Here is an 11,965-nt window from a genome sequence, read left to right on the forward strand (position 1 = left end):
TTCGTCAAAAGCCCTGAGACAGCTTGTCGGTTCTTTTCGATTCGCTTGTTTTCAAGACAAGAATAAGGAATTTGCAAAGTTTCATGTCTTTTAAAGACACAGAGGAAATTGTGGCACCCGAAAACGCCCAGAGAGAAACGTACCCCAGGCTCGAACTGGGCCAAGACTGCGGAATCCTTAGTCACGGAAAGTTAATATCGTTACACGCACACTACACAGGCCACTGTAAAACATAGGAAAATGACCAGTCACTCTAATTTAGATTTATTTCCTTGATTGCTTTGAGTCCATGAGACAAGTTTGACTGAAATTACAAGTACAAAAAGCTAAATTGTTATCATGTACAGAAGCAGTTCTAAACGCCAGAATAATTAACTGTATAAATCGCAAAACTTAGTAGACATTTCATTTAACAAGGGCAACCCTAAATAGCTATAAGCCAATGAAATTTTGGCCCTCCTAAAACTGACAAGATAGAGTACAAAATAACGAAATGACGTCCAAAATCTAAAATCTATGAACTATAAATATATATATGAAACAAGTTAAAGATCTATTAAACTAAATTATGAAATGATTTCAACTGAGTTGTTCTTGAAACATTGAATTACATAGACTCTTCTTAAAGCAGAAAAAGTATCCTTACGTCTATTAATTTCTAACGGCAAATTATTCCAAAGTTCCCATGACCTCACTATTTAGGACTCCCCCAACCCCCTGTTACACGATTATACTTTTTGACATACTTGGTAAACAAACTACACTATCACCTTAATCAACTAATATTAACAAAAAATGAAAGTATTAACTTACCAACGTTTCAGGGTAAACCCTTAAGTCCTTAAGAGATTTGTACTCCTTTCTCTTTGATCTACTTTAAAACTAGCACTTTAAGACGAAAGATATGACGGATCACGAAATGAAAGTTGATTGTATCCAGATACCCTAATTATTGCAGCGGTAACAACCTCTACATCACATGCAAAGTAAGTTTCTTAACTCATTTTAGGATTTGACACGAATCTGATGATTTGACGGATTTTTTCGATTGATACTGACTTTACTACATGATGGCCAGAACCACCGTTATCTTTTCAGTTTAAATTTTGGCCACTACATACCCAAAATGTGCAGCATCTTTGAAGCATTGTCGACTTGAATATATTTGACGGTACAATCAAACCAGTATTAATTATAAGAAGTCATCCAATGTTCCGAGTGTTCACCCTGTATTAAGTGAGCCGCACTTCTCAAGTCTTAAGCTGTCCAAGCCTCTATTTTGGGGAAACGGACACTTAACGATACCGAATTCCCGAATTAAGGGACAGTTGATTCTTTGATTCTTGTCATTCGTTCCTTGTAGCCGACTAGTTTAGAGTACTCCCTGTTCCCATTATTTCGATCTCTTCTTTGTGGAAAAGCAAATGACTAGCGCTCCTTCCGTATAACAAAATTAAAATGCATTTCGCATAGAAACATGTCTTGTAAATTGAAAAATGTTGTTTCCTTTTTAAAAATTGCTGTTAGTCTGTTGCTTTTACGACCATTTCGCATAGATAAACAGTGGAGATTTTCACCATATAATTCTTGTTTTTGCTTTTCATGTGATTTTTAAAAACCTTTATATGACGAGTTTTGTATTAGTCTCTACGTTATTACAGCATGCAAGCTGTAACAAGGAAAACTCTATCCAGCATTTAAGGAGAGCTTGGGCGTAAGAGACCTTTGATTTAACGGGCACCTCTGTTATACCTGTACATTGACCAATTCCCTGAAGGTTATCCACCCATTACATGTTTTGCTGTATATGGCATGATGACATAGGCTGTATTTATAGTTTTCTTGAAGCTTAAACAATTACTGAATCTGATCCTGTAGCTACAGACACTTTTTTCCAACTATTAAAGGGGTTTTGGCCTCTAACTTTGATCGACATAATTAAAGTGAGCTACACGACTTCATCAATTTCTAACACTGCACAAATTAGTTTACAAACTTTATAAAGCTACCTTAAACCCGTTCAATTGTATTGTTCATTAATGAAATCATATCAAAATGTTCGTAACTGGAGTATTTCAAAAAGGCAGAGGATCCTTTTAGCACGTCACAGAGGTCATACTATATGTTCTGATTTGCTTCAGACGGAGATGGTCTCTCCGGTAGATTCAGCTCTCTTTGCGCTGCACCTATCTTGTCAGACAGCTGTTCTTTGAACCCCGATGCAGTTGGTGGAAGGACCTTGATATCGCTTGTTCCAACCTTTACCGTTTCACTGAATTCAGAAGGGACCGTAACGGTTGGCATCTGTTTCCAGTTGATTGACTTTCCACATCCAATAAATGATGAAGAACTCGGCCTCACGCTTTTCACGGTCTTACCACCGCTCTTGCTGATCTCACACTTGCCATTACTAAGCCATCTAAACGAGAAGGTGCCCAGAACCGCGTATGCTGAATCTCTGAAGTCGTTGACAGTTGATGGCCGATTTCCGCAGGTTGTATCACCTTCGCATCCTTCCACCTTGGTCCAAATTGTACTGCAGTACGGACATCTTCGCAATTCAGATACACCATGCTCACTCTGGTATCCAAGACATTCTGTTCTGATATCGTACAGTACCATGCGGAGTTGATTTACCATGTTGGCAACGTGACCAGCCTCATTGGCTGCACCATCACCATGAAAGGTAAAGTTGTTCTTCTCGGACATCCTCATCTGGGCTTGGACAATTTCATCTGTCATATATGCCTGGAACTCAAAGACAAGGTCAACCAGGTCCTTTCCAATGAAACCTTTTCTTGCCTCATCAAAAGCCTTCTTTTTTTCTGAAAACTTCTCAACTTCATCGCTGGTGGACTGTAGAATCTTCCTATGGTTGTTGTGAATTTTAAAGAGCTTAAAAAAGTTTTCACTGTTCACTGTCAGGTTATATTCTTTCGTGCAAGTCTTACGTATGTTTTGCAGTAGTGTGTCACCCTTCGTGTTGATCCTGGAAAAGACAACGGTGTCGATACCAAGCTCATCTTCTATTCGCGATGTGAAGTCCTCCTCTGTCCAGTCCACCATATCCATGTGCGTGACAAGAACCCCTACCACGTCCATGGGAAGTTCCAGGAAACGATCTGCATATTTGCGAACATTGTCGACCACATTATCAATACGAGTTTCAGCCTTGACAACAATGAATATTCTTGAGACGGGTCTGTAGTTCAGTGCCCCAGCTATCCAAATATTGTGGTCCAGTTTATCTTTCAATGCGTTGCTGCCGGGTGTATCGGATACGATAAGGCTGCCGTCCCGGACCCAGAAAGCTCTCGAGGTCTTCGTGAAACTCTCGTTCGCATCTGAACTCCTGCCTTTTTTTCCTGTCAGTTTCTCTACAATGGTAGACTTGCCAGTGCCAACGTCACCCAAAAGAACTATGTAGGGTGGTATTCGAAAATTCCAAAACCATGGCATGATGGTCAACGCACCTGAAAATTGGCAAAATTTAGAACCTTACTGAAACAAGAACCAAAATGGCATTTCGCTCGGGCAAATGACTTTTTTAAATAGGGGATATTTCGCGGAGTGGATTTTTCCCTTCCTCATTCGATAAATTCTCATGTAAGTTATTGGAAGTTTGTATTCACAAACTTTATTTCGTTTTCTCACGGACCGGTATATTTTAGGACTAGGGTTGCGTTTCAGTTTACACAAGGGGTTATAACATGCCGTATCACACAGTAACGAAATTATATATCACAGTGTGTTAAAATGGCAAAGCAAATAATTCAAGATGTGTTTGTAGCAAAATGCCTTTCGTTCAAATATCGACACCACCGTCGGCGTACATACATGCATACATACATACATGAGCTTTATTTATCCTCGAATTTGTAGGTAGCTACAAATTAGCTAAGATCTTCGAGAAGGAAAAATCGTGCAATCCTCGAAAACAAACACAAATAGAGGACTTAATCAATGTGTAAATAGATAAGCGGAGTCACAGCTGTACAAAAAACAATAATCAATGTATTAGATAGACAAGCATGGTCATTGTGCAAAGTTCATTTTATCGATAGCATTCTCAAACTATGTCAAAGTTTCCTGCTTTCTGCATGAATCCGGTAATGAGTTCCAGGTCTTAGCAGCTAAGTAGCAAAAGGAGTGAGGATCATGCATATTTGGTAGTCGATGGATTGAGTAGGACTCAATATATTGTTACCACGTAGAGAGAAGGTGATAGAACGTGGAGTAAACAAACGTGGAGTAAACGTGGGTTAAGTTTAGACACTGTAGCATATCGACAGCATGCTGTGTATACGCTTGTTGTAGAGTGAAGTTTTTCCCGGGTTAGCTAATAGTTGCGGTTTGAGGTCCGAGTGTTTGTCGGTTAAAATAAGCGTAAAATGTGTTTGTTTAGTGATTCTAATTTATCCATATTTCTTGACCCACAAAAATGCCACACTGAAAAACAGTACTCAAGGTGGGGCAGGATGAAACTAAGAGGAAGAGGCGTGTAGTAAGACGTGGAGAGGCGTGGAGGAATATGAAGAATACAATTCATCAGAAATGCCTGAAGTTAGATTAAGGAGACGCGCTAAAATTGTGTCTTACAGTGTAATTGCTAAAGCGGACAATTCAAGATTTTCGTAGTAAATCGAAGAGAGCACATTGGCGAGCAAAAAAATGGCGAATCAAACAAATGAAATAGAAATATCACATCGCTAGACGAGTGGGATGTTCTTAATTTCAATTGTATGATGCTGCGCTTTGGAAAAATAAAAAATTCTCTTGCTGTTTTAGGCATGAGCTTGATCACTCATCCTATGTTGGAACTAGTTTGCTCTCCCATAGGTATTTCCTTTGTACATCGCAAACAGAAAGCTGTGAAACTTTGTTTCATACAAAAATAATCGGTAGTTAAAAAGTATAAACTATTTCAAGTGTATGATATTATTATTATTTTTTTTAGTTATTGTGTGTTTTTTCAGGTAGATTTCACAAAAATCTCGAACTTTTATTTCGTTTTGCCGATATTGGTCACATGTGACTGAGCTGGCAAAAGTGCCTTCCGCCCTCTTTCCGACCTATAGAAAGTTCCAAATTGTCAGCATCAACTTCATGATTTTTCACGAACAATTATCATTACTGCAGTGGATCGAAAATCTGGAAGGCACAACTGCAATTTAGCGGATTCGCCAGGAACAAATGTGAGATTTCAAGTTCTTAACGTAATATAAACCGTCATCGTGGTTAGAAGACAGCACAAAGTCTGCAAGGCGTCACCAGCCGCCAGATCGAAGCGAATTCTAAGAATTAATCAGATAATTGATGCGGAGCTTGCTCTTACGTCAGGACAATTTCGCGGAATTGTTATTCTGGGTATTCAGCATTGAGTAACCGAAGACAACGGATTCCTTAAAAATAGACCTTACAGTCGAACCTCCCGTAAGCGACCACCCAAAATGTCAAGCATAGGTGGTCGCTTATGGGAGGTTGTCGTATATGAGAAATTAGACCATCACGGATCAAAATTTTTCTTCATTAGAATATGGTAACTTCCAAGACTTAACCCATGCGCCAGTGCCGATGCAATGTTTTCTTTTAGATATCAATTTCGAGAAAAAAGTCCGGTTCTTCCCACTGAGAAATTTCTGTTTCTTGTACTGGCAAGAAATACGATAATGCTACACCAAATTAATATCCATTTTTCGCTCCATTATCTGTCAAACGGTCGCTTACGGGAGGTTTAATAAAAACAAAGGAAAGTTTCAAACTTTTAGCTCTAAAAGTGATCGCGGTCGCTTATGAGAGATGGTCGCTTGAAAGAGGTTCCAAATACAGTGATTTGACTTGGAAACTTTTGGTATTTTGGAAAGCTGGTCGCTGAGGAGAGGTGGTCGCTTACGAGAGGTGGTCGGAATCGGAGGTTTGACTGTAGTAATTAAGGAAGTTCATTGAACAGTCGACTGTGTGAAAGGTAGATCGAAAATCTGGAAGGCACAACTGCAATTTAGCGGATTCTCAAGGAACAACGTGAGATTTCAGGTTCTTAACGTAATATAAACCGTCATACTGGTTAGGAGACAGTCCGAAGTCTGCAAGGCGTCACCAGCCGCCAGATCGAAGCGAATTCTAAGAATTAATCAGATAATTGATGCGGAGCTTGCTATTTCGCGGAATTGTTATTCTGAGTATTCAACATTGAGTAACCGAAGGCAACGGATTCTTGCAAAATAGACCTTGTAAGGAAGTTTATTACACAGTCGACTGTGTGAAAGGTAAATTAGGAGCAAACATAAGTCATTTTGTACTAGGAAAACGTGCAGTGGACTTCATACGGTGTAAAGATCGAAGAGTCACTCCTACATAAAGATTAATTTAATGGAAATACGCCCGTTAGTAAATCTTAATAGATGTACCTACTTCAACGTCCTTGTAACAGCAGTAGTTTCCAAAGTCTTGCACGTCTTAAACTTGAATGTGAACTTGAACCTATCTTGCACGTCGCTCCGTCTGCGATTCAAAGAAACGGCAACTGAAATGAAACAGTAGGGTTGACTGTCAGACTGATAGCCAAATCGAAAGTGATATGTGCAAGCGAAGCGTTTGTGTCTGATCAAGCGACTCGCAACTGTCGGAGATCCTGTATTCCGATTGGTTCTAGAAACAGTCACATTTGACTGACGTTCGTTTAAGTAGAGGTTTAAGGGGTCGGTACAAAACGTGGACCCCTCAATTTGGACCCCCTACTGGACCCCCTTTTGGACCCCTTCTGGACCCCTTCTGGACCCCCATCTGGACCCCCTATTTTCTCTTCCGGAAAATACGAGCTCTATTTAATCAGTGGGCAAAATGTGAAGAAATAATGAATTCACGCAGCGTTGTGAATAATATGATGGTTTCAGCCACAGTTAACTGATTTTATTTTTTAGAAACCTGGTTAAAATTTCCAAATAACTTAACTCGGTTAAAGGTTGGTTATGACGAAACAACGGGGTTATATTTTATGAGTGGCCGTATTGAAATAGATTATGAAGTGGGTGAACTCAATTGATGTCATGACGTGGATAAACCAACAAAACGACAGACTTTCAGAACTACAGTCTTATTTTCTTGATTCTTTTTCTTTGTTTTCGTGTCCTTCAGTTTCTCTACATTCACAGCCAAGGCAGTCTCTCTTCCTTCTCATGCGCACTATACATGAATTTCCAAGACAGTTCTTTCGAACATGGTGTTGATTTTGTGTGGACGTCAGAGTGTTCTCCACTGCCGTCGAATGAATGGTCGTCGAATTTGACTGGAATCCTACTATGCATGACTTTTATACCCGAATGAACATCGAGTCCTTTCACTAAGAACTTTGCGTATTCTTTCATTTATGACAAAAAGAAGCACTTGCTTTGGTGCATCCTTATCGATAGAGAAGCGTGAATTGTGGCATCTAGAAACTGTGAAACGCTCTCGGTCCACAGCTGTTATGTTTGGAAAATGCACTTCACCTATGATTGTTCACGAATTCATTCATTCGTCTGCATTTCTTGCCATTTTAAAGAAACGGCCGCTTCCCTTTGACGTGCTCTTGTGTTCTTTGCGGAGGTCGATTAAAATTTCCCCTTCTAAGGCGAAGGAGTGCTTTCTGTTCAGGCCATGGTCCAAGTGTGAAGGTTACTTGCAAACTTGGCTGATATGGTATAGCCGACACTATTAGGAAAAACTACAAATCCGCTCCGGTAATACAACTGTTTTAAACTGTTGCTGTCACTCGCCATGTTCAGTACAAGATTATGCACTTGTTTGTGCCACAGTGACAACATTCCACTTACAGACCATGATGTCGGACACATTTCACGAAAAAGCCAATGCACGGCACTGATAAGAGACCACAAACCTGGGTTACACCACGCAGAAAGGTAGTTCAAAATTAACCTAACTCGGTTAAAAAATCTATTGTTCTTCAGTTAATTTCCATGGTAACCGTTAACCCGATTTAAGTTCAATGATCTGCCATAAATAGCGGCAACTCACGTTTTTTCGGTAACCCAGTTAATCGTAATTGATTAATTAGAAATAACCCGGTTAACTCTCATCGTGCGGCCTCCTCCATTATATTATTCTAGACACAATGCTGCGTTAATTCATTAATTTCTTGACATCTTGCTCACTGATTAAATAGACTTCATCGTGTTATGTTCTAACTTTAATCATAACAATTACAATTTCCTCAAATGTGATTGGTGCATAAACTGCTGTATTTTGCTCAAATTAATCTGCAAAATTGTAATCGGACAGTGTAATCGGACAGTTGGCTATAATCGGACACCTGTAATCGGACAATTACATGACCCAATCATTTTAAGTCCTCTCCACTATCCACCAATCACAACATTGATTACAATCACTATAGTTACCACTGACTGAGACTGACTTTGTAAAATTGTGGAGGTTTAGTCTCTGGTGACTGTTTTCAAAGAGACTTGACAGCAATTTTGCGAGCTGTTCTCCATATTTTATAATTATGATATTTAAAATGACAATAAAAAGCTCTTTATCAAATGAAACTTTTACTTTTGTGGGAAATTTTGTGGGAAAATGACACGCCTGTCCAATTACAAGCATGACGCATACACTGTCCAATTAACGCTCAAATCGGGCTGCTGACAGCCAATCACGTTCGAGAAGTTTGTCATAGTTTTGATTAATTGGTAACAGGACATCGTGTCGTCCAATTCAGTCTGTAATCATACTCGTGATTAACAAATCGGACTCCCGCTTCGCGGTCGTCCGATTTTGTTAATCACTGGTATGATTACAGACCGAACTGGACTCCACTCAGTCCTATTACCATTATTAATCAAAACTATAACAAAATTCTCGAACGTGATTGGCTATCAGCAGCCCGATTTGAGCGTTAATTGGACAGTGTACGCGTCATGCTTGTAATTGGACAGGCGTGTCATTTTGCGCGCACTGTTGCGGTGCACTTTGTTGAGTAAACTGCTGTGTTTTTCGGCATTCATAACGACGTTTAATCGTTCAGTGATCAATCGATGGTTTGTTCTGCGCCGTGAAACCGGAACTCCTAAAATCTTGAAGTCTGGAAATTGATTATTCCAGAGCTCCGTGTCTTGGCGCTGACCAAAAGACACGTGGGCTCTGGAAACGAGATTGGTGGCGTATGATTTTGCGTGCGTAGTAACGATGCGCAGAAACAATTAGCTCGAAAGTCCTCAAGTAGAGGCAGCTGAGTTAAAAAAAAAAAAAAAACATTTAAAACACAAGAAACAAGTAGGCACACCAAAACACAATTGCGAGTAACATGGTGTACACATCAAAAAGTAGCCCCCCCCCTCCCCCAAAGAGGGAAACAAAAACAAAAAACAAACAAACAAATCAATTTTATATGTTTTGTCACCTTGGTTTTCAGCGACAAAAATTGCCCATATCACTTGTAAAAAAAGAAAAAAATAGCAATGAAAGAATGTCACACCGGTAGTACTTACCGTTAGTTGTTTGTGATTACTTGAACAAATCCTTGTCAATTTCGTCAAGTTAATTTTATATTGGAATACGCGCAACTGACTGATTATAAAAACGGTAAAGTCTGCATGCGAGCCAAGTGGCCCATCAGGCCGGAGCTTATCCCGGTTTCTGTAGCATGAAGCGACTAGGAGTATTTCTACTCCCCCCTGGATGGGATGCTAGTCCATCGCAGGGTTACCCCCAGCATTAAGGGACCGTTCATTTTTTATCAGGTAGGGGGGGCTGGTGGGATTTGGGGGAAGGGCCATGCGAAAAAAAATGGCTTTCGAGGGGGGGCCATCCCAAAAAAATAAGGGAAAAAGGGGGGGTCACGTGAAATATTTTAGTAAAACTTTAAAATGGCATAATGTTTGAATATCAAAAAAATTGCTATAGAATAAACATAGAAGGCAGGATACAAATTTATTACAAACTTTCCTTCTGGTTTAAAGAAACGTTTGGCGACAAAAAGCATTTGTAGCTACTGAAAAGAAGTATTTAACACTGTTATTTTCGAATGCAACTTTCACTGGCACTAATCTTCATCTTCGCTGTCGTCGAGTTCTTCGTCGCCGCTTGTGCTGCTATGGGAGTCTCTTTCACCGATGCTGCAAGAAGCAGCTATGCTTTCCGTCAGAGTGTACTCTTCAGGGTACATGAAGGTGTAAACATAATCTCTGACTTCCCGCTCAAGGTTGTTGGTGATTCTGCTTCTTGCAGCATTGGTGAAATAATTCCCTTCCAAGAGCTGTGCGATGTATGGCCCATCTCTTCTAAATAACGACGTGGCAACATCCTCAACTTTAATACACTCTTCCAGGACGGCCGTTCTAGGAGGGTACACAAGGGATTGTGGAAGATCATTTCCTAGCGGGTTTCCAACACAGATTCCATAAACTCGTTGGACGTTGTTTTCAGTCCGCTTCCTCTTTCTTTCATTTGACTTTCTGCGGTTTTCTTTTTTCCTTCTCCTTTTGTTGATGTACTGTTTGAGTATGCCCTTGAATATGCTGTTATAATTGCTCTTATTTTCTAGTGCTTCCATGTCCTGCGTGACCTTCGTCAACTTAGCTTCTATACATTTGATCTGTTTTACATTAAAACTGTGGGCATTCATCAATTCAGATGAGGGAGATGCCAATGAGAGGCCAAATGCCACACGCTCAGGGCGAGCCATAACTAGGAGATCCGAAATTGACTTCTCTTTCTTTTGATTTGTTTTTCAAACAACAGCTCTCTGTAGTATAGGGATTGTAAATATTGTCTTCACAGTGAGCACAAAACGTGAAGTAGGGGGATAATAGAGAAATATTAAAAAAGTTGAAATCTAAATACTGTTTGTTCAATTTTTTTTTGGGGGGGGTCATCCCAAAAAATGACCGCTATAAGGGGGGGCCACGTGAAAAAATTGGTAAGCTGAGGGGGGGTCATGCGATTTTTAAATGGTGCTTCCCAAATCCCACCAGCCCCCTCTCCCTCATAAAAAATGAACGGTCCCTAAGTTCGCCGGTACCCATTTATACAACTGGGTGGAGAGAGGCACTGTGAGAGTAAAGTGTCTTGCCCAAGAACACAACACAATGTCCCCGGCCAGGGGCCCGTTTCTCGAAAGCCCCGGAAACTTTCCGGGCCCGTAAAGCCATTTTTAGTTCATCTGTATCTACAAAAGGTGTATGCGTCTGAAACTTCTTGTATGAAGAGAACCTCTGGTCATATTAAGAATACGTGAATAAAACAGCGCTGTAATCGTAAGGTTCGAGACTTTTCTATGGCTTTCCGGGCCCGAGAAGTTCCCGGGACTTTCGAGAAACGGGCCCCAGGCTCGAACCCGAACCGCTCGATCCGGAGACGACCGCACTAACCATGAGGCCACCGCGCCTCCCACTGATTATATTGTAGCTGATTATATTGTAGCAAAATTAAAGTAAGATTTTGTTGGTTACTTAAAAAGGGTTTTTTGTTTTAAGAAGCTATTGTAGACAAAAATTTCAGAAAAGTAAAAAGGACCAAACAAAGACACGAAGAAAAAAATATTAAAAAAATATCTTTGGCATAGATTAACTGCAGAAGGTGTTTTGTTATTTATAAAAATCTTTGGCAGAGATTAACTCTGCGTTTCTGACCAAAACTCGTGAATTCTATCATTTAAAAAGTCTAGTTTTGTAGCTGCACGTTTGAAAACCATAAACTACAGGGTTGTAGAATTTAGACTTGACGTAAGGACCGTAAAGTAAAGGCTTCCAACAGCTTTTATAATCTTGTTCATATTTAATACTGTGAGCAGAAATTTCGCTTGAGTTACGAACTAAAATTTGTACTTTTCGTTTTGTTATCCTGATCAGTCCATCACCTCTCTCCCCACCGCAACCTCAACCGCGCATTTTAATTTGTTCCCGCATCGCTCTTGTGATCGTCCCAGTCCCATTAGCGGTAAATAACAGCGCGCGCGCGCCACTTA

At 40.1% G+C, this 11,965-nt stretch overlaps 1 protein-coding gene across 1 annotated transcript; it reads right to left on the reverse strand.

Annotated features, from left to right (window-relative positions):
• Window positions 1–248: 248 nt before the first annotated feature.
• LOC110042188 (uncharacterized) lies at window positions 249–6,618 on the reverse strand. The gene is made up of 2 exons (XM_089294708.1): window positions 6,412–6,618; window positions 249–3,473 (listed from the first exon to the last, which is right to left on the reverse strand). Exon 2 carries the CDS (start codon window positions 3,457–3,459, stop codon window positions 2,119–2,121), a length of 1,341 nt encoding a protein of 446 aa, XP_089150834.1. The 5' UTR covers window positions 3,460–3,473; window positions 6,412–6,618; the 3' UTR covers window positions 249–2,118.
• Between the last annotated feature and the right edge of the window lie 5,347 nt (window positions 6,619–11,965).

Source organism: Orbicella faveolata, unplaced genomic scaffold (assembly GCF_042242905.1).
Source record: "Orbicella faveolata isolate gen_17 unplaced genomic scaffold, um_ofav_v1 contig_25, whole genome shotgun sequence".
Classification (NCBI taxonomy): domain Eukaryota; kingdom Metazoa; phylum Cnidaria; class Anthozoa; order Scleractinia; family Merulinidae; genus Orbicella; species Orbicella faveolata.